The 26,952-nt window shown below is 39.7% G+C and overlaps 1 protein-coding gene across 1 annotated transcript; it reads right to left on the bottom strand.

Annotated features, from left to right (window-relative positions):
• Positions 1 to 1,809: 1,809 nt before the first annotated feature.
• LOC100731405 (apomucin) lies at positions 1,810 to 26,514 on the bottom strand. The gene is made up of 14 exons (XM_063255567.1): positions 26,273 to 26,514; positions 25,912 to 26,010; positions 25,584 to 25,744; positions 11,717 to 11,770; positions 11,464 to 11,517; positions 9,391 to 9,444; positions 8,104 to 8,133; positions 6,264 to 6,295; positions 6,013 to 6,175; positions 5,668 to 5,705; positions 4,194 to 4,304; positions 3,490 to 3,529; positions 2,804 to 2,912; positions 1,810 to 2,158 (listed from the first exon to the last, which is right to left on the bottom strand). Exons 1-14 carry the CDS (start codon positions 26,512 to 26,514, stop codon positions 1,993 to 1,995), a joined length of 1,353 nt encoding a protein of 450 aa, XP_063111637.1. The 3' UTR covers positions 1,810 to 1,992.
• Positions 26,515 to 26,952: the final 438 nt, after the last annotated feature.

The raw sequence follows: 26,952 nt of genomic DNA, 5'->3' as shown, positions 1-26,952 counted from the left end.
ATTACTGATTTGTTTTCTGTTGTTTTTGTTTATTTTGTTTTCTCTAACATTGTCTCAGCAAGCACTGCGATGGAACTACTGAATTTTTTTGCTCACTGCTGTCAAATACTGCACAACACTGCTACCAACCAAGGAAATTATTTTCAAGAAAAGGAAGGCAGCAGAGATACAGCATTATGGCCCAATTTTTCAGATGGTAGATCTTAAATTTGGCCTTTGGAGCACACAACTGTGATAGTAATTGATGTGACCTCACAAGATGGTACACTGATGGCAGCATGTCACATATTAGTTGGAATAGAAATCAATATTGACATTATCTGTCATGTACTGAAATTCTCAGCTAACTTGAGGTTTTTCATAATTCTAAATTAAGCCTTGCAAAACAGAAGAGGCCCTTTATTTTATTATCTGAGAGGATCAATTCTGACTGTCAAGGGAACACAGCATAGCTACCCTAGTAAGGTGTGAATCATAGGTACATTGTTGACTCCACGTTCTACCATTTACAGACATAAAGGCTATCTCCCTTCTTTGGATTGTCTAGGATTCAAACTATTCATAATTTTGCCAACTGATTAGTTTCTGGTAAGGAAGAAAAATCTAGAAGCAGTGACAAGAATTGAAGAAAGTCAAAGGTCTTGGGACTGACTGTTGAAGTGACATCAGTAATTTATGGAGTTATATCCATCTTTGGTGGCAATTACCAATATCCTAACAAATTTTCTATGCATCATTGAATGAATAATTCTTGATGATGCAGCTTACCTTTTTGTCCAAATGATATAGAAAAGTGAAGGGAAGTACATAAATGGGTTGCAGTAAGTCAAGTTTGCTTGTTGGGGAAAGGACAAGTGTTAATTGCACGTTTTTGGATATGTAACTATCCTACCTTAAGTGCACTTAGATACATATGCACAGGAAGGTTATATGAGGCACTAAAGCAACAGATACAGGGAAGATGATACCCTAATGTTAATCTACAGCAACTTCTTTTAGCTAAAGCTAATCCAGTACCCAAATATGGAGAAGTGGTGGCTGATACTTGATTGTCATCTTGCTGATGTTGTGGTATTTATAAAACACCCAGAGAGAGATGATGAATTCAAAGCAGTACCTATGTGTCTGGAATTCAGGCAAGAGTTTAGGGTTGTGACAGATACTAAAAATTCTGTGTGTAAATACATACATATGCATTCAAGTGGATGAAATCTGTCGAAAGAGCCTGAGTAAACTAAGAGGAACATAATGCAGAGGGAAAATGAAAATGCAAAGCTGAGACGAATGTAAATGCAGGAGTTAAGTTGTGCACAAAAGCAGAAGTGCTAACTTAAGATGATGCCATAGGAACTGTGAGGAAAATGTTTTAAGAAAGGAGGAGAAAAGATGGCAAATGCTAAGGAAAAATGAAATGAGGGGTTGCAGTGTCTTAGAGGGTGCTGAAGTGGAAGGAAAGGAGGATGCAGGGGGGAAAGAACGCTACATTTTCAACAAGACATAACAGGAAAAGCAGCAGGTTGATGGCCTAAGGAGACAGGGAGGGTCATGGCGGGCCTCCGTATCTCTTAACTTACAGATTTTCTTTTCTTTCTCAGTACTTGGGGTTGAAGAAAAGACTGTTACATTCACCTACATCCGTTTCCTTATGCTTTAAGTTGACACAGGCTCTCAAAAAGTTGCAGACTGGATGGGAATTTGTGACCCTCCTGCATCCACCACGCAGGGCCCTGAAATTACAGCTGTGCACCACCCTGCCCCGCTGACTTGCAGAATTCCTATGACTATAAAACAAATACATATGCTCAATAATTGCTTGCAAAATTGTATTTATTTTTCAGGGCCAGCCAATAAGAGAAACAAATGTGTCATCACTACATTCATTCATGCTGAGTAAGATACAAGCATTATTCATACCCTTTCATGACTCTTTCTTCACTCATTAAAATAAATACAACTACAGAGATAGGGGGAGAATTAAGGGGTTGCTGTGGTTCAGGAATTCTGGCACAGGTCAGCGCAGGAGCAGGTGGTGGTGTGCCTGTATTGGTAAGACAGTATGCTGCCATCCGGACAATCCAGGTCAATGTCTCTGTACTCGTAGTTTTCTTCTCGGCAGCAAAGACATGAATTTTTCAGCTGAAAGACTTCATAATTGTACCTGGAAGAAAAAGGATTCCGAAATGAACATGTTTTAAATGGCTTTGACATAAATTGCCATCAACATTTACATTCTAATGAACTGTCTAGGTTTCTAGGCAATACAGTCTTTCACAGACCTTATACCTCATCCCTATAAATTTCTGATGCAGGTCAATGATGATTGATACGTAAGACCCCCAGAATCAGAAACCAAAAAAGAAGATTTGTAATTTGATAGGTAGAATATTATGTTGCAAAAAGGAAAGATAGGTTTCTAAACATCTTATACACTGCCAAAATATTTTCTCTATCAATCCGTAAAATGGTACACAAAGGGAAAATAATCATACCTCTAAAATTCAAGTTGAAAAATAAGTAGAAAAAAAATAACTTGCTGAAATATGCACTATAGCTACCACAAAAAGATGAATACCTTTGCTACCAGTTTGACAGAGGTGTTTTAAAACTACCTCAGAATGACTCATCAGTCACTCTAATGTTTGTTTTAATGCTCAGGTCTTAATTGAGATATTTGTTTCATGAGGTCTTAATCATCAAACAGTATTGCACTCATGTAAAAATTTCTTCCTGTAAGGTTTAAAATTTAATTTCTTCCACAAGCTTACAAAGTATATGCATAATACACAATCACAGAAAAACTCACTGGAGAGTCTTTTTACATTCCCCTACACATCGTGCCATCTCAACTTTTTTCTTGCAATTGTTGTAGTTCACAGTCACATTCACGGGGGAAGTTCTGCAATTCGTGTTACCTACAACAAAGTGGATAACAGGCATAATTAAGACTTCACTGTGTTCACAAGTGCTAAGCCTCCTTTGTCTCAGCCAGAGGAAATCATAGTCTCAAGTATTGATGTGAATAAGCGTATTAACTATTCTAGCACCCATGACTAGCAGCTGGTTAAAAGATAAGTTTTATCTGATTATTGCTGTTATCCTTATAGTAGAAAGAGAAGAGGAACTAAGTAGAAGGAATGGGGCTAGGATAAGGAGGAACATGGATTAGTTTTGGCAAGCATTTTCTCACTGTTGATCATCTGCCTGCAAGCTTACAATGCAACTTGATATTAGGAGGACCAGGCGATCCTTTTCTAAGATTTGTTTTCCCTTGTAAACATAATTGGTTTACGCTGGACATAATGCAACAACCAAGAAATATATGTAATATAATATGTAAGTTTCAACTGGTAGTTTAACATGTAGATTAGATTATCTGTTAAAAATATAGGAAACTTTCTGTTCATGATCCAGCATTTTTTTAAAAAAGAAATGCTAAATTTTTATCAGCAGCTTACATTTTATCTATAGGTGAGGTGCAAGTTAACTTACACTTATAGCAACATTTGTTTGAGTCATAAGTTCTTTCTTTCTGTAAAGAGAAAAAAATACGAAAATTTCTTTAACCATTTTCTATAAACATAGGATCAGAAATGGGGAAATAGAAAGGATAAACACGCTGATGTCAGACCCAGAGCAGACACAGAAAGGAGGAAGATGAGTTTGGTAATAAAAATAAGACTTAGAATTATGCACTAATTTCCAACACTAGTCAGGCAAAGAAAATAATGTTTAATCCAAATTATTTTAAAAACACATGCAAAAAGGAAAGCAGATTATTTTCACTAAAGTAAAAAATAGTTTAACAACAATGATACTAGAGTTTTCTCATAATCAAGATCTGTACCTGTATGTGATTATGAATATTTATATTTTTATAAAAATGATAAAAAGTTGAGTTTTGTTTATAAAAACAGCAAAACATCTTGCATACAACTATTCTTACAGTAGCACAAAAGCTATATAGAGCCTGCAAAATATGAGTCTTTCTTGAGATGAAAAGCATACATACTTAGTAAAAGGTAAATAGACCTGGAATCATTTGGCTCCTGATGTGATAAATGAAAGATCTGTGTTATCAATGAAATTTAATCTGTTGGTCAGGTGCAAACATTTCCAAGTGAGTAAGGCAATGGTTTGGGTTTGTGTTTAACAAGGAGGGCTCTTGCTGGTAGATGTTTGGGAAGATAACTTACTTCTGCACACCAGGTTTGCTTCGGGCAGCTTTGGACTACTGCGACCAAGCCAGTGTCACTGCAGGAGTAGGAGATGCACGGGTTGCTGGGATCTTCAAATGAAGCACCGATCTGAATGGTAAGAGGGGAGAAACTATTTGTCTTGATTTCTCTTTGAGACTGACAATTAAACCAAAAAATTCTATTAGTGACTGTCCAGTGACACTCTCAGCCATGAGAATAAAGGTGGTTTGAAAGTCTTCTATTTCCATGAACAAACTGAAATTCTTTATGGAGGGTACAGCACAGAATGTCAAGAATCTTTACCTTCAAAATAAAATTCACTGAAAGTTACTGTATTGTATTTTCAAGAATTTTTCAAGAAATATCACTTTATGATGAACAAGACTTTTAGATTATGAGTTCAACGGAAAAAAGAAGGTATTTAAATTGGAAAAGTTCAAAATGGGTTTATTAGATTAGAACAAACGATCAGTATCCCAAGGTTTCCTCTGTCTTGCTTGTGTTCCTATGTGTTTAAAACTCTTTAAGTTGCTTTACAAGTAGCTGATGCTCAACATTCAAATCAGTTTGAGAAACTGTTCATCTCAGCATCTCAGGCCACAAAATGATCTTTCTCAGTAAATAGTAAATTAAAATTATATCTTTTCAACTGTTTTATGTATATATATAATTGTAATTTCATATATTTTGTGTCTGAAAATTATCATATTTTCTTGTCTGATCAACTTGATAAACTAAAAATTAAGATGCCCAGGTAGAAATTTGAATGTGGTACACAGGCTATATAAAATTATCATAGGCTGTTTTATAAATTTCCTAATCTACTGCATATATTTTCAGATATTTTAATATTTATTATCAACAGATAAAATATATTAATATCAATTAGAGACATCTGATTTTTATGGTTTCCTGACACTTTTTCCAAAAAGTTGAATTACTATCCAAAATGTCAAATTAGTTGTCAAAATCCAGCCCTCGCTATCTTGTGTCACTAAGTCCACATGGTGGAGTTCTAGTCCTTTGGGTTTTCTTATTTGATCTCTGACAGTTTGGCCATCTGATCTTTCTGGCTATAATTACAATTCAATTCTGTTCATTGATTTGAATGTTACAACGTATGTCTTGTCCGTCTGGCAAGATCCATGGGGAATTTTGTTCAGAAACTCAACTACTTGGTAGTTAATGATCAAGTATATTTTCCCCTTTGAAAAGAAGCATGGTGAGTGCTATATTTGACACACCTTTGAACATGAAAAATGAAGAGACTATTTCATCATTACTGATGTTTTGGGGTTTTCCATATTGTAAGCCAAAAGACCCATGGTATAGCTTAACATCAGATGTGGTATAGCTTAACATACATATATATGATTATATTATGGTATAGCTTAACATTGTAACATGGTACAGCTTAACATATATTTATGATTATATTAATAAAAACACTTTAGACAAGAAAGGGCCTTACCTCATAGTCAGTATTATTATAGAAACATGTTCTTGGTTCTGAAAAATAAATAAAAATTTTTATTCTAAAATAAATTATTTTATGAAACTGAAATTGTAGATGAGATCACACTTATCACCCAATTATGTTTCTCCTCATAATAATATAATGCCCATTTAATCTACTAATGTTGGGTTTCCTTCATTCCAAATGTTCTTAAGTTTTTAAGAGGAAGAATAATAAATCTATTTTATCACATGACTAATGTTGTGCATAGCACATAATAACCTAACAAGTGTCTTTTGAATACATAAATAAGCAAACAATGAACAGATTGAATTCAAATATTGTATTACGAATACACACCACAGTATCCAACTTCACAGCAGGTGTCATTAGATGTAAACACAACAAGCTTCTCGCCAGTTTTGCATGTGGGTAGAGAAGGACAGTCCTTAGGTTGACAGTCCACAGTCTTTGCATTAGTACAGGTACACTGATAGCAATTGGATGTCCAACTGTCTCCAGGCTACAGATACAAACCAAAGTTAGGCTTCCATTCAAATGCAGGAATGAAAGCAAATTTCGATTACAGTGGAGCAAAACTGGGTACTTACAGATTTCTCTTCACCCAGTGGACCATGACAAACTGTTAACATGAAATGATGAATGCTAATTAAATTTGGCAAAATACAACCATCTGTTATTTACAGATAATCAGCAGGTGTCCAATACTGTAATTAGCACTAGGATTTTGGAGTCACAGAATTATGGAAGATTAAATGGTGCCTTAAGGTGAATAAATCACATCTACCTACTTTAAGCAGGCTCCCTTGAGAAGTGTGTTTGTCGTATTCTTATAAATCCCAGCAAAGGGTAATTCCTGACTTCAGCTGGCAGGGCCAAATCAATCTTATGCCTGCTATTTGACCTATTGTTTCATAGTCTGATTTATGCCTCTATAATTCTATAAAGTCTTGTGACTTTGTAATTACCAGACACAAAGTCCCTTTTCAGTTGTTTAAGTTCCTTGTCATAGTTGACATTATTAATTCTCACCTTCATGAAAACGTTTCCCTTCTTTAATGACCAGGGGAGACTCCTGTCTTTTTATCTCTGTTCTTTCTCTGTGGCTTTTGTCTGCATAATGTCCACTGTAAAATTAGGTGCTGGCTCTCAAACTCAAATCTAACTCAGTTCACTCATGAGCTGTGAACTGACCCAGTTCTCTCCTCATCTAACAGGCAGCATCCTTCCCAACAGATCTACAGCAACCACAGGCCTAAAGTACACAAAGGAGACTGTGTCTCTTACCCCGAAAGCCTGCTTTATCTTCTACACTAGCTTCTAATTAAGAAACATATTTATTCTTTCAATAATTCCAGTTTAAAACCTAGGAGCCATTTTGATTCTTTCCCATTCACCATTTGTCATATATTCTATCACCAAATCCTATACCTCTCTTCTCATTTTAATCCTTTCTTTATCCTACTCCAAAGCCTTATTAACATTTATAATACTAAGCTGTCTTGGATCTCTTTCTGATCTAATCAATTCTTTGTGCCATAGGTAAAGTAATTTTCCTAATGTTTAAGTCTTAGTGCCGCTTTAATTAGAATCTTTGGATAGCTTCTTACAGTCTTCCAAAATAAACATTTTATACAAGTTTCCGAGGTCTCTCATATTGTGACTCACTCACTTTTTAGCTTTATCTCACTTCTATGAATCTACACTCAGTCCTACATATTATTCTCTGATTCCAATCCTACAAAGTAATCTCTCAAAAATATATGACATACATGACATACAGCATGCATTCCTTATGTAATACAAATCTCAATTTTTGTGTGTGAAATTTGTTTACTACTTTACATGAAAATCAATGTTTTCATTGAAAAATCTTTCTTCTGTTACTGAATACTAAGATTAGAGAATTTTTTAGTACTTTTTCCTATTTGCTATAAAATATTATCATGTTTTCTTCAGAATAGTGAGAGTTAGTTTTTTAAAATTACTAAACTCTGGCTAAAGTGAATTTTTCTTACTGCAGTTTAACCCTTTAAAAAAGCACAGTGATCTAATTTTCAAATGTTCACTTTCCAGAGACAGGATTTTGGTCAAGATACATGACATAAAGTAACTAAATTAAGTATCAAGGTATATTTGTTTAGGTTGGTTGTTTTCCTTGTGAGTATGAAAATATTACTCATTTATTTGGTGAATAAAAACTGTATTTATCTACTTCAATGTACAACATTTTCATGGCTAGTGATTTACTGACATGGCACATAAAATTTGTATTTATTTATTTACTTTTTGTACTGGTGATCGAACTCACGACCCCACATTTACCAGGCAGGTGCTTATGCTGCTGAGCTATATCCCCAGCAGGGGCAGTGAAACTTGATTCACAAGAAGTATTATGCAGAATGACTGTATTAATGGAGGTATTCTTACCTGGAGCTGGCGGACGTGTCTCTGGACATCCTGCATAAAAGTAAACTCATAAGTCTCTGAGGTTACTGAAATCGTGTTGCGGAAAGTATAATTACCTAATTCATTGTTCTATTGCTGAAAAACATGGCTACAGAACCAGTCTTACAGGCATACTCCCATCTATCTCCTCTTTCTGTTCCTCATGGCAATTGAGATCCCACAGATACTTTGGACCTCAAATTCAATGTGAGACAAATACAAAGTTGAAAGAAGGAAACATCAAATTAAACTTCTTTTCAAAATTTTCTGATGCATACAACAACAAAATAAAGAAAAAGATAATTCAGGATTAGGAAATACAATTATTATTACCTATCTTTAATCCTTCCGGAGCCTTTACCTCTATCTTCCTGAAAACTTCTACTTTATTCTACCTCCATCCCTACCAAATGCTTTAAACTGGTCATATGTATGCTTTTGAGCATCAGCATATCACAGATTTTAGTCAGCTCAACACTTTACTCATAAATTTCAAATTCTATTTCAAAACTACTAAAAATAAAATTACTTATTTGCATTCACCCTCCCCCAAAGGCTGGCATAGGAGCATCAGAATACTTGCAAAGAACTTAAAATTTCTCCACATTTTGACTCCAACAACTAATTTTTACCCAAAAAAAAATATAGATGAGTCTGAGGATCCCATATCTCTATATGTTTGCTGTGTTAGCCTAAAGTAGGTTGTACTAAGCATGAAAATTAGTAGCTATGAGCAAAAGAAATCATTGATTAAATATAAATGTACCAAGAAGTCTCTCCCCTCACCAGAATTATAAGTTCATTAAACATGTTTGTAAGAGAACTTATGAAGAACAATCTCTTAATTTCCACACTACTATTTCTCAAAACTATCTGATATCATTCTTGATAATGAGATTTTAATTATGATAAGGACATAGAATCTCATTTAATTTTGGAACTCAGATACTTCATGAACTCCATATATTCACTGCCCACATTTGGTTGACTCTTGAACCCATTCATCGTTCTGCTCTCCACTTCTCTCTCCTGCTTCTGTCCTCCCCTTTCTCTCCCCTAAACTGAACTCCTCATGCAATGCCAAAGCCACACTGATCATTAAAGATAGTGTGCTGCCAGCATTCACCCATTTGTGCCCCAGTTTCTGAAATTTCTTTGCATTCAGGGGAAGCAGTGGATGCTAACAGAGGGACAAGGGACAACTCTTGAGAAGCCACCCTGTCCCCCGAGACACTGCAAGAGAAGTTCCTTTATTTCTGTTTGACTTACTTGTGGTAGTACTTCCAGCAGCAGGGCTTGTTTCAGATGTTTCCTTGGAAGTACCTAGAGGAGCAAGGGAAGAATAATGCACCTTTTCAAGGGCCACGTCCCTAAGACATCTCTTCATGGGATTAATACTAGTCAGGACCCTTTCATTAAGACGTGAAGCGTCTCTAGCAACTCCCTGTTAACAGAGATGGGTATTTATATGTGACTTCCACTCCTAGATTCTCCTTAAGTGAGAAGATGTTTCCTTACAATTTCTTCACTTCCTAAAACTTGGTTTTCAGGTACTGTTATAAATTCTCTCCTTCCAAACTAATACCACTATGTGAGAAAACACCTGAGTTGATCAAGATGCCTTAATGTTAATTTTTAGGCAGAATTTTCCTAGCTATGAGTCTCTGGCTTCCCTTTTCTTATATAATTTACTTTAGGAAACTTGTAATTACACAATGTTTCCTCTACCATGTTAAGAATTAAATCTCCCAGTTCCTTGCCAGTCCTATAACTTAGGAACATTTTTCTCAGAGGTCTGGGAGCTACCTCTTTGAAATGCAATTATGAAGAAAAAGAGTCCCTCAGTCTCTTGATCCCTAAGGAAGACTAGGAACATAACTTTGAGCAGGCCAATCAGCCAACAGACAGCCTAATCTAATCCATTCTGCTCCCCAGTGGCCCCCAGTATTTTCCACGAGTTCACTCCAGCATCTAGACTGTTTCAGCAGGGCTGAGTTCAGTCTCACCCCTTTCTAGTAATGGCTTTGATCCTTATTGCAATAAAATCCTTTACTGAATAAAGTCTTCTTAAGGGGAAGCCATTATAAGAGATAACATAATTTTAAAATTAATCACCTATTTGTTGGGGACCAGGCTTTGTGACAGATTATGGGGGTCTGACTATGTGATTTAAGGACCCCTCTCCCAGTCCAGTGGTTGGTGTGACCTTGCTTCCTTGCTTCAAGGCCTGGGAGGTATATAGAAGGCCAGGCAGCCCCTGGCTAAGGGCAGAATGCTAATAACAGGACACTCCAGAGGCAAGATAGTATCTGCTGAGGACAGTTCTCAAAACACAGGCATTTGGGTGTAGAGAAAAATCTAGTTCCTCATTAATTTAATCCTTAATCGACCACTTCCTATAGTCACCCTTCTATTAAAGGAGTGCTACCCCTTCCTCTGCATTTCTTACTAACCAATAAAAGCAACCCTCCCATAAGTGAATCCCTTTCTGTCTCCCTTGTATCCAAAAATTGTGTCTTTGCCTTCATCTCCTTAGTTCCCCCTACAGATATCCGAGGGTCTGATCAGCCTTCGGTACCCATAAAGTCAGAGAAGCAGCCCTTCTGATGGCAAAGTGATATAAACATACACCAAACCAGTTTAATTGCCTAAGAATTGAGAAAAAAAATTTTAACTCAGATGAGTCTTAACTGGTCCTTACATTCCTTACTTTGAATAAGCTTTTTAATAAAAAATATGAAACTTATGTTAGATACCCTGATTATTACCCTTCTTGTTTAAGTATTAGTCTTTCTGTAGAAAAGAGTTTTGCCAGTGGCTACTGTAAGTCTTCAACCTGGCCTCACTGTCCCAGCCCCAAGCCTGCTGACCAGCAGCAGCATTACTCTGCGGGAAATTCAACACTCTAGACTGCCATCAGCAAACACAGGAAAGTACATAAGACAGGACAAGGAATTTTGCAGGATCTGGAGACATCTGGAGACACCCAAAACATTTACAATAGACACTTCAAGGATTTTGCCTGCTGGACTACAAGGCTTCCAGGAAACGTTAACCACAGACATTTGTTACTTCTTTAAGATATCAAAGAGAGAAAGAAAAAACATTTATCTCCCAATAAACTGACAGATTTCCAGGGCCTTCACCGCATGGTGGAGTCTCCTTGGGGCAGAAGAAAAGAGGATAAGGGTTCAAGAATCTGACTGTTAGTCACTAGGTCAAATCCAGGATCTCCACTAATTTTTGTATCAAACAAAAATGCTCCTCACAGGAGATACAAATACCAGATACAATTTATACAACTTTGTGTACTAGGAAGCAGTAGGAGCTGGCAGTGCTTACCTGCAGTGCTTCGGACTCCAGTCGTTCCACTTTCTCCAGGGGAAGTTGGGGCTGCTAAGGGAGAAAATACACTCAGGGAGTTTGAAATGCAACTGTAGTGAACAAGTAAATGAACTCCTTATTAAGTGGCCAATTAAACTAGAGCCATAGTATTTGAAAAAAGAAACAAACAAACAAACTATGGTGAATCAAAAGGAAACACATATCATTGTGAGAAGTCTCAAAGAGGATTCCTTGCAAACTATGAACTCACCAGTGACCGTACTCCCAGGGGCTACTGATGTGCTGGAATGTATCCGAGAGGTGCCTGGAACACAAAAGAACTGAACTCATCATGGTGGCTCACTAAATTAAAAGAGTCACCTACACATGTGTGTATCGGTGTGTGCATATATTTATTTATTTGCTAGAACCAAAAGCTCTTCTCAGTGCATACGGTAAAGCAGCTCTACCTTCCTGTTTTCAACAAATCATAATCAGAAATAGACAGTGCCCTCAGTTAGAGGTACTTCTGCCTGAATTTGATTTTAAAAAAAGCTAAATCGTTTTTCCCAAACCTCACCAGCTTTTCTGAGTAAGCACCGCTGTGAGATACAAAATGAGGGGTAAAAGTTTTAAATATCCTGATGACTTTGAATGTCCAAGCAAATTTTCATATACATTTACACACACTCACATGCACGAATACATCCTGGTTCCATAGAGCTCTGTTCTATTTCATACATGTACACATATACAAACACTCATGCACACTGAAAACATTGTGGATTACAGCTAAAATGCTAGTGATATTTGGAAAATCTGTAGAAAAATCTCATCCCATTCCCAGACTTGAAGCAGTCCTTAAATCTTCAGTTTTCCCCGCTGGTTCTAGGAATTGAACTCAGAGTCCCATGAATATTAGATAAGTGCTCAACACTTAGTTACATCCCCAGCACTTTTTATATTTTATTTTGAGACAGGGTCTTAATAAATTATCTAGGATGGCTTCAAATTTATGATCCTTCTGCTTCAGTTTCCCAAGTAGCCACTATACGGCTCAGAGTTATTTCTAATAACAAATCTACTTTGATTCACTTGGAACACCTTAAACAAAATGTCAAGTTCCTCAACAAAAGTTCATTAAATAATCCTAAGTGCAATGATCCCAAATTATAGAGTAATGTGTTCTCTCCTGTTTTCAGTCCAGTCCCAGTAGTACCAGGCCTTTCTGTCAAAGTTGTAGCCTCTGAGAAAAGACACAGAAGAATGATGAAATCTGGGAAGTTGGAACATTAGGAGATATGGAGTGGTACTTTGTTGCTGCCTCATGGAGATGATTGAATCATGGAGGCATGACACTCAATAATGGATTAGTCCACTAATGAGTTTATAGCTAAATAGCTAAATGTGATGTTGGGAGATGAAGCTTCCTTGAAGGAGGTGGGTCCCTAGGGGTTAGGCCTGGGTCTATCTCTTTCTTGTTCCTCCCTTGATCCCAATCTTGATGTCCGTCACTCTGTCTCTCCATATCTCTCTCTCTGTCTCTCTCAGCTTTGTGGCTACTACACCATGAGCCATTTCTCTTTTGCCAGGCCCCCCTGTCATGCCATTCTACCTTGGAGCCAGCAGACCATGGACTGAAAGCTCTACAAATGCCTTAGACTTCTTAGGCATTGTGCCTCAAAAACAAGAAAGTAACTAAGACAAGGTCCAAAGAGATGTCATGACATTTGAGGCTAAACATAAGACATTTCTTTCTTATTAGTCTACCTATGTTAGATATAATGATTGTTCTTGAAAATTCTCCAGTGGTACATAAAACACAAAAAGTACATGGAACCATAGAGTATTACTTCCCCAATTAATCTTGGAAGCATCAGTGTGGCCCTTGAGCACTGGGCTGGGAAACTCTTGCCTAAAGGCTACCTCTGACGAGAGTGGGAAATAAGTTCCTAATATTGCATGTCCGAGGCCAGCCCAGGATAGATGTAGAGCTGTTAGCTTTCTTCTATGCAGTAGGATAAAATAAGGCTTTAAGTCACTGGCTCACTTCAAGGGGGGAAGTCACTGGCTCACTCAAATCTTGGGGGAAGTCATCAGAAGTACAGTTAGTTCCTTCACAGAGCTCACCTGTGACTACTCTCTTTCTCATTCATGGTCCCACCCTCTCCCACAGAAGTTGTGGCCTCTGAGAAGGGGGAAAACAAACAGAGCTAATTGGAACAGATACAGTAGTTTTCCCACAGGGTAACACCGGAGGAGAAGTATCTTTATGGATGGCTCCTGGAAGGTTCCCCCAGGTCTTATTGACTCAACTGTGTTGGCAACAACCATGGTAATAGTCGTCCTGAGGCTAACCTAGTGGTGGCTGAAAAAGCAAGCGTCTGAGTCATCCCAGGAAGAGTCTGACCCATCCCTGAGTCATCTGACAAATCCAGACCTGGGTTTGTCTCCCAAAGATGGGCCACTAGGAGCAGCCTTGGCATGTGAGTCTCAGGAGAGAGCCCTTTCACTGCTTCCTGAGATGAGAATCCTAAGCCTTTCCTATGATCCACTGTTATCACAAAGGCAGTTAAAACAGTTACGTTCCTAAGCTGAGGCTCTTTCCCATGAAATTCCATCTACCCCACAATGGGAAACAAGGTGGTTTTCTCCCAAGTTCACCTTTCAGAATCCCAGTTGTATGGATTCTTGATGCTATGCTGATGTCTGTGGTGAGGAACAGGCCAGAAAAATATTTCAACATGCTTTCAAAAGCATGGGACAGTACTCGGTATCATTATTGCTTTATCAATGAAACCTTGCAGGATGCAGTGGCTTCTGAAACTCACACTGCTTTTCCTTCTTCCTAGAAATACATTCCTTAACTCCCCCAAACCTTAGCAATGTGTACAGCACTGTGGGAGATGCCCTTCACACCTACTCACAGCACAGGTTTACAAAGCTATAGTTGTGACTACTTTCCCAGAATATGCTCAGTGTAAGAAAATACTGAAAGTGTGCACTATTCAGCAGGAAAACATACCTAACTTGTATGGAAATGTTCCAATATGATGATAGTCCTAGAGAACTCCTCTATAATAACTAACACAGGAAAAATAAAGAGATTGTCATTGACACTAGCTATGTGACCATGTAGCTTCGAATCAGGGGAAGAACTCTCCAAAAAGCGTCTGCCTGGCAAAAGATTGGAGCTCAAATGCATGGTCTCATCTCCTGGCCCACCCAGGGATCACTGTTGTTACCTCAACTCCCCCCCTCAGAGCCCATTCCACCTGGAAGAGGACCTTATCTGTCTATCACCTGTTTACCTTCCAGGCCCAGGAAGACAGAACAAAGTTGATAAGATATTCCTGTTTTTAAATTGGAAGCATCAATGTCTGTAAGGTTTTTTTTTTATTTAAATGTTTAAAATAGAGCTCCTTGACCCTAAAACTCTCAAACAATGATTTTAGTCCATCCTGCCTACCTCAGAACTGTGAACTCCAGCTGCCTCCAGGTGAAAAGTGATAGCACCTATTACAGCAACGGAGGAAAGCCGCTTCCAAACAGTACATTTCATTATTCCACTAATACTTCCCAAGAATTTCTCTCTGTGTAACATTGTTTTAGGTCCTTGGGATGTATCAAGTGAGCAAAAATGCAAAGGTCTCCTCCATAAAATAGCTCATATTCTAGCAGCCAGAGTCCAGTAGTGAACAAAAGCAAGTAAACTCGTCAATGTTATTTGACTCCTTTGTGGAGTTTGTAATTTCACAGCATGAATGACTCTGAACAATTAGCATAACCATCCGATCTTCAGGGATTATAGGTATGATTTTGGAGTCTTAATGGCATTTTTCAGGGAAATGCCAACCCTGTAAAGGAATTAGTTGGCAAAAATGGAAGTAGATATTCCACAGTCAGTGACTCCACTTCCTTCTATTGAAGCTGTGGCCTCAAAAGACAGACGCGATTGGAAAAATACAAAGAATTACAGGTTACTGTAGCGATGATCTTTTCTGGAAATAACACCTGAAGAAATGTCTTCTTAAGAGAAGGAAGTGAGGCTCTACCACTAGCTTGTTCTCACCTGTGCTGCATTTGCCAGGAGTAAGAGTCGTGCCAAAGGTTACTGCAGTGGAACCTGAAATACAAATCTGGGGGGCCGCTTTAGCAGCTCACTCTGCTATGAAACCACCTTGATGTAGATGCCAGATGTATGTTTCTTTGCTATACTAAGTATTGTTTTTTGGGCACCTGGCAGAATCGAATTATTTCAATTTCCTCCCTTTGACTGTCTCAACCCCTAAACATGTGGGTAGCTGTGTTCAGCATTTGCAACATTCTCTCCTGGCATTCCCTGACAAAAAATAAAGGTAATTTTTTCTCACTTTTACTTAATTTATTCTCAAGGGCTCAAGCATAATAGGTAAATGTCCTATGACTTCTAAGCTAGAGTCCCAGCCACTATAAAATACTATAACTTCTCATATAGGAATTCTATACAGTACCTGAAAGTTTTCTGCGTTAATAAAAATTGCTGAACATTATGGTGGTGTTCTAACATGGCCAAAGGCCAAAACAACAGCTTCTTTTCTGATGACTGCTTCCTCCTTCTTTTCCCCTCCACCCTGATTACAACTTCCTCTTTCTTTTTCCCACAGAGAAAGAAAACTCCAATTACTCTCTAACACATCATCAACCCCTGCCCCAAACCCTGCCTCTAGCCAGAGTTTATAGATACCTGAGCCTCCCTTTGTCTCCAGCAAGAGAGCCCAGTGAGCTGGAAATCCTTAGTAAGCTGTACACACCTCTCTGCTTCCTCAATAAAGGCCTGTTTTTCCTTTTGCATGTTTATTGCACCCAAATAAACCTAACAGAACCAATAAGTAACTTAGGGAGGATAAAAGCGTTCTGGGTACGAGGATGAGGATAATAAGAAGTAGAGATTAGAACCTACATGTTGGAGTAAAGAATTTAGAATTTATATGAAGCTCAATGGGTAGCTGTTAGAGCGTACTGCTGACAGAAGAGACATAAAAGAGATAATAATCATAGAATCATTGACTATCATTTTGTAAAGCAAGCATCTGAGAATAGAGAAAACTGAAAGGGAAGAAACTGGCCTACAATGGTCCAGACTAAACATTCCTGTGAATGTGAACATAGTAACTCCTTCAACTGGGGAAATACAGCAAAAGACAGAGAGGTCAAGTTTTGAATCAAGCAGATGTATTTGGTTTTAGGCAGGTTGAAAATCTCTGATCCTGTTTCCTAACCAAAGGAGGAAGGCAAATAATTTCTTTGTTTTTCAAATGAGGGACTCCACGCAACCTAAGCAAAGTTCAAATGCAGTCAGTGCTTGTCACATGACTTACTCTGATGCCTTTGCAACAGGGGCAAAATTCAAGGGATCTGGTGGATAAGTTATTAGAGTCAAATACCTCTTCAGATGAGGAGTCTCACCATCAGCAAAAAAGATGAAAATGCCTGTTTTTAGGGAGCTTATCTTCTAAAGTGAATGTTGAAGAAATATGGAAAGGTAGTAGTTAAGAAAAACTGAGCCAGGCAAGCCATGCAGGTCCTGGAAAGAGAAAAGTCAGATAGCACCTTCCAAGAATCAGCCATTCTGGGACTGGGAAGAGCACACCAAGAAGCCCACTAGCCGGCCTTTCCGGTAAGCCATGCAAGTCATGTGGGGTCCAGGAAGGGAAAAGTCAGACAGCACCTCCTACGAGCCTCCCCGGCACACAGGCTAAGAATCACCAACCCCCTGCCCTTGTAAATGACTGGCTAGTTCAGAGGACAGGCTGAGTTGATAGCAACTGAGGTTAAAAAATAAAAAAAAGCAACTGAATAGTTGTATTGTTTGGTGGAATTTGCAGGCCTGGGGCCAGCGGTGTGAGCATCTTATAGGGAGGATGACCGCATGCAATATGGCAAATATGGGGGCTTTCCTTCTATCCTGTTTTTGAAATTAAAGATTGTTCTCACTGTTTTGTTTTGTTCTGATTGTTTTTCTGCATTCAATATTCTGTTTTGATTGGTTTTACTTTGTTTTGGTTTGGTTTGATTTTGCTATTTCTGATGGAATGTGAAGATAGCAAGATATATTGTGATAGTCATTGTTGTTCTCCTATTATCCTGCTTTGAAGTTCTGTACCAGTTTCACTTCTTTGTTTTGATTAGATTTATTCTGTTTTGCTCTGTTGGGTTTTATTATCTTGAAAAGAAAAGAAAAGAGAAAAATTAAGCCAGGCATGATGGTGAATGTTCATAATACCAGCACTCTGGGAAATTGAAATAGTACAAAATAAATAAATAACTGACATGCTCTGTAGAATGAACTTATATGCCTCATTTTTTTTTCAAACTATTAAGTTTAAAAAGACTCCAGCATTGGAGGCTGAGATAGGAGGATTGCTACAAGTTTGAGCCAGCTAGGGCTACATAGTGAGTTCAAGGCCAGGCTGAATTACAGAGAAAGAACATGTCTCAAAAAATAAGACACTGGAATACAATAAAAGCTAGATAATTTACATGGAAATGGTAGGTTACAACACTAATATGTTGAGAGATATGGTACTGATTCTTTTTCTTTTCTTTTTTTTTTTTTTATTTAAGAGGAAAAAGAGAAAAACACAAAACAAACCAAAGCGGTGTAAGGGTACACGTAATACAAAACTACAAAAAAAACCAAACAAACAAACAAAAAAAACATAACAGTAAGAAATCACCTGTTAGTAGATTACATATTATCATCTTGAAAATAGTTGCTCAAATCACAGTATCAAAGAATACAAGGTGGACATTCAAACAGGGAGACTGCAAACAGCTGTGTTCAATGATCCAAAAACATTGATATAGTCAGCTATTTAACACCCCTAAACACACTTGCTGTTATATCCGTTAGAGCTCTTTTTCTTTTTTTTTTTCCCTCTCTTTTTTACAACAAAATTTACACATTTTGGATTTTATTACTCCTTAGTGCTTATTACTTTTTGGGGGGGGGAAGAATACAGTCAAATATGGCAAAACAAAGCTGTCAGTCAATACCAAGGATAGACATAGCACATGGTGTAGAATAGAGTACAAGTTTATCAACAATGGTTATCAACGTTGTCCCTTGTTTCCTTAAAAAGAATTGTCTATCTCATTAGATATTATAAAGTTGGACAAAACAGTAGAGAACAAGACCAATAAAACTTAGGCATTGTAAACATTACAGGACTTCCAGAGAAGACAATAGTCAAACCAGAATGGGTATCTTAGTGAATCTTATTGTCTTCAAAGTAGTTGCCTATGTCTTCAAACTTGACACTATCATATAGAATGGAACAGAGTCTAATCAGTCAAAACAAGATCGTGGGAGTACTACAGGACTTCAAAACAAGTTAATAGGAAATCAAAAAGAGTTACTATTTATATATCCTAATTTTCTGAATTTCATAAGGGGGATTTCTTAGGAGTTGTTTTTGTTTGATAGAATTTGTACCTTTTTATACAATCAGGGTAGTTTAGCTATTATGAAAGGAAATCAAAACACCTTTATTATTATTTTAAAAGGCATAATAATAAAAAGTAGCAAAAGCCCTAAACTAACAAAATTTAATTTGAAGTTCATGTTTTATTAATATGATAAATTAAGATTGTTATCATGCTTCTTATTCTAGTTATTATAACACCATTTCTTTTTATTTTATTTATTTATTTATTTATTTATTTATTTTTGTCAGTGCCAGGGATTAAACTCCTGACCATGCACTTGCAAGGCAGACACTTATGTCACTGAGCTAAATCCCCAGCCCATATAAAACCATTTCTTTCAAATGCACATTTATAATGTCACATTTTCTTACCTACTTTTCCAGGCCATCTTATTGGTACTAAAATTTAAAAACACTAACATATTTATAAGTGTATATTTTATCCAAATTCATACATCAATTTATAGATTAGATTAAAATTCATATTATCTTAGACATATTTCAAAATTCAAATAAGAAAGATAGAAATATGTAAATAAACCACATTATGCAGTAATACATTTTTTTCATCATTTTAATTCAAATTTACATTCAATGAACATTTCTGGAATTTCACTGTTTGGCCTAAGAATGGAAATAATAAATTCATATTTTAATTAAAGGATATGCTTGAATTTTATTTTAAAATTCACTTCAGATTAAAATTCTACAGAAAACTTGAATAGATGATCTTTATCTCAATCTGATAAAAATCATCTATAACAAACCAATAGCCAACATTATACTAAATGGTCAAACAATTAGGAACAAGACAAGGATGCCCACTATCACCACTCTTACTCAATATAGTTCTGGAAACACTAGCCAGAGAAATAAGACAAGAGAAAGAAATGAAAGGAATAAGGATAAGAGAGAAAGAGGCTGTCATTACTTGGATATGACATGATACTCTACCCTTCCAAAAACTCCACCAAAAGACTTATAGATTTAATAACCAAATTTAGTAGTGTAACTGAACACAAAATCAACACTCAAAAGTCAATATCATTCCTGTTCACAAATCCTTTGAGAGAGAAATCAGAGAAAACACACTTTCACAATAGCATCGAGAGAGAGAGACAGAGAGACAGAGAAATACTTAGAAAATCATCTAAAGAAGGAAATAAAGGACATTTACACTGGACTACAAAGTGAGTTCAAAGTCAACCTGAACTTCATAGTGAAACTATCTCAAAACAGTAGAAAAAAATAAAGACAAGGCCAAGACCATAGATCTATTGACCAAGGTTAATGATATCACTCATATACTCATATACCCTTGCTACCATTAGATCAATGTTACCCAAGTGACCATACTTGCAATCTTATTGGTTAATTACAATTTAAACCCATGTCATACCCACTTCATGACTTCGCTCCGTAAAATTTCCTTTGAGAGTTAGGCTCGTTGACAACTCATGTGGAATGCCTCCTTTCTCTTAGGAGCTATTCCTATTCCCTATTCCCCATTCCTACCGTCCAATCAATTTTCCTACTCTTAACCTCCATTGTTTCTTAGAATTCATTCTTCAACTTTGGGGAACATGAATTCAGTATATTTGAAATCTAGCATTTCCCCCACATCACTAGGATCAATGGGACAGATTAAAAGACACAGAGACTACTCCAAACACACACACAAACATTTTCTCTATGATCAAAGGGCCCAGCCTTCTCCCTGGAAAGAGGATAGCCTTTTTAATAAATGGTGCTGCAAAACTGGCTTTCCACATGTCAAAAAATAAACCTAGAACCATGTCTATCACCATGTACTACACTAAAATCAAAATGGATCAAAGATCTGAATATTAAAACAGAAATACTAACTCTGCTGGAAGAGAGAATAGGTAGAACTCTTGAAGACATAGACATAAGCAAAGACTTTATGAACAATAAACTGATTGCACAAGAAATATAACAAAGAATCAACAACTGGGATCTCATCTTACTGAAAAGCTTTGCACTGCAAAAGAAACCACCAACAGAACAGGTGAAGAGACAACATAAAAAGAGTAGGAACCAGGCATGGTGGTGCACACCTGTAATCCCAGCATTTGAGAGGCTGACGCAGGAGGATCATTGCAAGTTTGAGACCAGCCTGTGCTACAAAGTGAACTCAAGGCCAGCCTGAGTTGCATAGTGAGACCCTGTCTCACAAAGACAAAATTTTTTAAAAAAGTAGGAAAAAGTTTTGCCACTTGTCCTTGAAGGATTTATATCTAAAATATCTAAAATAATTAGACCTCCCCCGAATTTAAAAACCCAATCCAAAAATAGGCATCTGAAATGAATAGACATTCTCAGATGAAGAAGCAGAAATGGTAAATAAATGTATGAAAAAGTGTTCAATACCACTGGTCATTTGAGAGATACAAGTTAAAACAATGCTGAGATTCCATCTCACTCTTGAAAGAATGGCTATTATCAAGAAATCAATTAATAACAGTTGGCAGCAAGCAAAAATGAATCCTTTCCTCACTGTTGGTGGGAATGCAGACTGACCCAATCAGTGTGGATTCCTCAAAAACTAGAGATTCCTCAAAGATAAGAGGTTCCATTTGACCCAGAAATTCCTTTTTTTGATATCTTTCCTAAGGAATTTAAATCACTATGCCAAAAGAATATATGCACACCCAGTAAGTCCTAAACAATCTAATCAAATATAAAACACTAATATGAGATCATCTGGATTTGATATTCTGATTTCCCTTCTTACAAAACACTTGTTATCATTACTGGATTTATCATAAAACTGCTCATGTTATACAACAGCCAACGGTTTCCCTTCTCACTTGCCTGATTTTCTAGGAGCGGTTAATGGGATCACATTGCCACCTCCCCCCAGGGGTGGATCCATATGGTTTGATCGGAGTAATTGATACTCTTTTCACATGCATAACTTTGGTAAAAATTCTTCCTGTAGTTTAAGTAAATTAAAAAATCAGATGTTGATAAATCTAGATCATCTCTTAGTAATTTCTCTCAAAATGTATGTTCTTGGCTAAATTACTTAATCTTATCATCATAATTTGGGTCTTGGCCATGTTCGTGTCTGGCCATTCTTATGACACCTGATCTAAATCCTGTCTGCTTTGTCCACAAAGGCAGTTGTCCCAGTGCCTAGGGCTCCTATGATGCTTCCTCTCCAAGTACCTACGGGGAAACCTCTCCTCCATCATCTGGTTATAACCATTTCTGGTTTGGAGGGATGTTTGTTGTTGTAGTTGTTGTTTGAGCCTGGTGAAAATAAACTTCAAGAATTAAGAAAAATAAATTTAAAACAACATTCTGGAGATCTGCCATCATTATTCACCAATCTGTTTTTAATGCCCTATTCATGATAAATTTATACAGACTCAAGTACTGGGATTCTGACCAAAAATTACATATATTTCATGCTTTATCTTTAGTTAACTAACTAGCCTTCAGGTACTATAACGTTACTTTCTGCTCTCTTGTAGTTCTTTCTGCCCTACTGGAAATGTAGAGTTATAACACACTTGTACCTGGTCCACCTGGCACGGACCAGTTGTTCCTTTCACTCTACCTGATGGGCCACTGGTCTCTGCCATGCGACTGACTATTTAGTTTTGCCTGTCTGTCATGACCAGTCATTCCAGCTGATGGTGAAGTTTTTCCAGATGTCCTGCTGTTATTGACCCTTCAGTTGAGGCCTGTCTCTGCAGATGGTGTCCTGGTCACTAGTGATGACTGTCTTGCAGTTCCTGTCACTTTTGCTGATGACCCTTATTCTATCATAGGAATAACTGTATAAAGCATACATTACTTTTTTACATTACCATCCAAGTCCATCTTCTTTCCTCTAGTGGAAATATTGTAGTTATTTCCTAACTTCACCCAATTACCAAGTCAGTATTCTTCACTAAAGTTCTAACTATAATCTTGGCTCTAGTATATTATACTGTAGTAATTCTTAAACTTAATTGTGCATAAAACCTACTCACTGAGAATATTAATAATGTAGATTTCCCTACTTCACTAGTATAAATTCAATTTTAAAATATTTAAGAGATTAAGTTTGAAGTTCAATTATGTTTGTATACATATCTTCAGTTTGTAGGACAACCAGAGAAGAAAAGACTGATAATTGACATTGCAAAAAAAATCAGATAAATTTAGAATGATACAGAAAGGGATATAAGAGCTTGAATAAGAGTCAGGTACATCACTTGGAGTAGGAATATTTTCTTGGTAATGTATCTCAAATGATATAGGAAACCCTAATGATCAGTGATACCGTTTCATCTCTAGGCTTAGGTGTTGACAACCAGAGGTCTCCAATGCCAAATATCTTTCTATTCTGAAAGAAGCTGGGTGGTACTTCAGAATCAAGAAAATACATAGGTTTTTGTCAATCTCTTCCCTAATGTTAACAATATTTATATAAGCTCCTTACCTGTATCATCTACAATTATGGGACAGTTAATTTTTTTTAGTTGTACTATTTTTAAACATTCTTTAGTTTGCATTTTCTTTTTAAAAGTTTCTCCTCACTAAATTACATGGATACCTTTAACCATACTTCTTAGTGAGAAATCCTGGGTAATAATTTAATATTCGTGAATTAACAATTTTTGGAATAAAGAATCAGCAAAAATTAATCCTAAAAGTAAGAAAAGAAACTTCTATTGTTATTGCATCACTCTATTAATAATCATTGGAGGAATAAATGTTTTAATCATATATTGTTATATAAATCAGTATAATAATGAACTTTTCCAAATGAGCCAAATTTGGTAAATGTACACTAATTGTGCCATTCATCTTTGACACTGTGACTGCACACATCAACTCTTTGAATACTTCTTTGGTGTCTAACTATAGAAATCACAAATCTCCCACTTTCACTCAACAGCACTTGCAGGTGTACATTATTAATAATTTTTTCAGGAGCAATGTGTCCATGAGTTTGGGATAACATACTAAGAATACTTACTTTTTTTTTTTTTTTTTTGTCTTTTTGAGACAGTGTCTCACTATGCACTTGAAGCTGGCCTTGAGCTCACTTTGTACCCAGGCTGCTCTCGAAATCCCAGTGATCCTCCTGCATTAACATCCCCAGTGCTGGAATTTAGAGGTGTGAGCCACCATGGCCGCTAAGTACTTACATTGCCAACTCAAAGGAAGGATCCTGGAATTTAGTAATCATTTAATTTTTGATTACTGTTGACTTTTTAAATTCCTTTCCTCCTAATTATATAATATTTTATTACTATTTATATTTAAAATTACTTTGCAGGCAATTTTTTGCAGCAATTTAAACTATAACTTATACTTCATATATTTTTAAGGTACAGCTAAGAAGACGGAACCTACGAAGAAAAATAAGTCAAGTACTCAGTTACCTGCCACTAAATCTATCATCACATTTCAGAATCACAGAAACTTTCATTACAAAAGCGCTTCTAATTAAAATACAAAGGGGAGACATACTTAGATTCCAAATGTACAATCCAGCCACTGACACATGTGCCCTTGACAAGGCTGGAAAGAATAGACCAAGAATCCCGAGGAAGATGGCCTTCCATGATAGACACGTTTTTTCAACAGGTATCTCAAGGAAGGGCAAGGAAAAGGGAAGAGGGAGAAAAAGGCTACTCATAGTGAAAACAGTCATGAACCTGGCCCACTATGGAGAGGGCAGTGCCTTGTGGATTGCTCAGACCTACAGAAGAACCCTAGGTGCGGGACATGCCATCCCCTGCCAGGCTCCCAGGCTGTTTCTTCACCTCACACCACTATAAACCCACATGTGCCTAACATTCCTGGGGGAACAGGAGGGGGGTCAGCTTCATTCAGGAGAGCCAAGGCCTATGCCGGCTACTGGCCCAAGGGACGCCACTTGGGCCTCTTCTCTGTCCCGCCCGGGCACGGCACGGCTACCCCGGGCCGCCCGCTTGGCTGGCCTCACCAGCCAGGTGTTTCTGCAGCCCACCTGCCCTGTGCCCATGTCCTCCTTGAGCCCCTCTGCCCTGAGATCCATTGTGCCAGCTGCTCCCGTCTGCTCTTCAGCCCCCTAGCCGCGGCGCACGCCCATTCTCCCTGACTGTCCACTCCTGCCTTCCCACCGCGTGGCTGCCCACCTCCGTGGGCCCGCGCCCACACCCTGCCAGGGACCGCCACCCTGAGCACCAGTAGGTCAGGTGCCACAGGGTACTGCGCTTCCCCCGCCACCACCGGGCCAAGGCCAGAGCTGCAGAGCTGGAGCCCCCACCGCTGGAGCTCTAGGGCTCCCGTGGCCCTCGCCGGCGCACCACATCACCCTGGACACTGCCGTGCTCGGCCTTTAGCGGGGCCGCGGGAGTATTGCCCGGGAGCCCCCAGCATGCTGGGCTCCCCTGGCACACACTCCTCGTGCCGCAGCTTAGCTTCTAAAGCAGGTCTGGGGCAGTGTGGTGGCGCCTGTGGAGTGGTTCCGGCGTGCCTGGCGAGAGGGAGCCCGGGGCTCCTCCTGGCTGGCACACCCTCGCAGCCGGGCTGGCACTTCCTTGGGAACTGATTGCACGCGGCGCGCATCCCGAGCCAGGGGGGCTGGCCCTCTCCTGCCGGGCTCTCACGCTGGGCATCTCAGCCACAAAGAGGAGGACCTGTCCCGCCAGCTCAACTCACCTGTGGGCGTGGCAGCAGAAGTTGTGGCGGGTGGCGCTGTGGATGCTGTGCTGGCCGCACTGGAGGTGCCAGGCCCTGCCGTGGTCCCTGCAAGACACAGCAGGTTGGCACCAGGGCTGGGGGTGCGGATCGGCCCCGCCCTTGCCGCCCCTACTCTGGAGCTGACCGGAGAGGACGGAAAAAAAGTCCCGATTCCCCAGTGTCCCCGGCCCTGCCCCTCTCCGGGGCCTGGCCAGGAAGGAGACTGAGGGCCCGCTCCCCAGGCAGGGGCACAGGCGGTGCGGGCCTCAGGCTCAGGCCAGCTTACAGCCAGCACGCTGCCACTCACCGGGCACCGAGCTGGTGGTGGGGTTCGCTTCCGTGGGGCCGCTGGTGCCAGTTGAACGCGTTACCACGGGCGAAGAAGGCCCGCTTGTGCCTGAGGTTCCTGGGGGCAGCGGAGGGGGTCAGCTTCCTCCAGGAGAGCCGAGGCCTGGGCGGGCCACTGGCGCAGGGGGCGCCGTCTTGGCCTCTTCTCTGTCCTGCCCGAGCAAGGCTACCACGGGCCGCCTGCCCCCTCCCTCCCACCCCCCACCCCCCACCTCCCGCCTCCCACACGCCCGTGCCCTCCTGGAGCTCCTCTGCTCTGAGCGCCACAGTCACCAGCCCCTCCTGTCTGCTCCTCAGCCCCTTGCAGCCCCATCACCCACCCGTTCTCCCTGGCTGTCCGCTCCTGCCTCCCCCGCCCCCACCGCGCCGCTGCCCCTGCTCCGCTGTCCGCGCTAACGCCCTGCCAGGGACCACAGGCCAGAGCAGAAGCAGGCCCTGTGCGGGGGGCTGCTGCGCTGCCCCCGCCCGCCACCGGGCCAAAGCCAGGGCTGCAGAGCCGCAGGTAGCCCCCACTGCTGGCGCTCCAGGTTTCCGGTGGGACTAGCCGCAGGCCCGCGGGCATGCACCGGATCACCCTGGACGCTGCCCGGGGAGGCCCTTTTGCGGCCCGCAAAGCGCGGCCCGGGCATCCCCGGCAGGCGGCCCTGCCGAGGCACACAGCCCTCGTCCCGTCCCGCAGCTGTCTCCAGGACGGGGCCTGGATGAGGGCGGGTGGCCTGTGACCCCGGCCCCTCCTGGCTGGGAGGCCCTGGCAGCTGGGCGCCTCTTCGGGGTTGGCAGTGCCCTGGGACCTGATTCCACGCTGATTTGCCCGCGAGAGGGCGTGCCCTGTCCTGCCAGGCTCTCGGGCTGGGCGCTGCGGCGCCAGAGAGGAGGACCTGTGCCTGCAGCTCAGCTCACCTGTGGGCGTGGGGGCAGGAGGTGTGCCAGGTGCCGCTGTGGATGGGGGGCTGGCCGTGCTGGGGGTGCCCGGCGCTGCCGTGGTCGCTGCAAGAGACAG

Source organism: Cavia porcellus, unplaced genomic scaffold (genome assembly GCF_034190915.1).
Source record: "Cavia porcellus strain 051 isolate PalLab524CR breed Dunkin Hartley unplaced genomic scaffold, mCavPor4.1 scaffold_8, whole genome shotgun sequence".
Classification (NCBI taxonomy): Eukaryota; Metazoa; Chordata; class Mammalia; order Rodentia; family Caviidae; genus Cavia; species Cavia porcellus.
Note: the sequence above shows the minus strand (reverse complement) of the source record. Positions and strands in the feature narration are given on the sequence as shown.

What these genes read in the sequence shown, in the direction of transcription:
- LOC100731405 (XM_063255567.1), bottom strand. Translation starts at nt 26,514, where the DNA reads ATGCCCGCGGGCCTGCGGCTAGTCCCACCGGAAACCTGGAGCGCCAGC. An exon ending in TTCTGCTGCCACGCCCACAG is followed by an intron (nt 11,771 to 25,583) that starts GTGAGTTGAGCT and finishes TTTGTGTTCCAG; the next exon opens with GCACCTCTCGGATACATTCC. An exon ending in AAACAAATGTTGCTATAAGT is followed by an intron (nt 2,913 to 3,489) that starts GTAAGTTAACTT and finishes ACTTTGTTGTAG; the next exon opens with GTAACACGAATTGCAGAACT.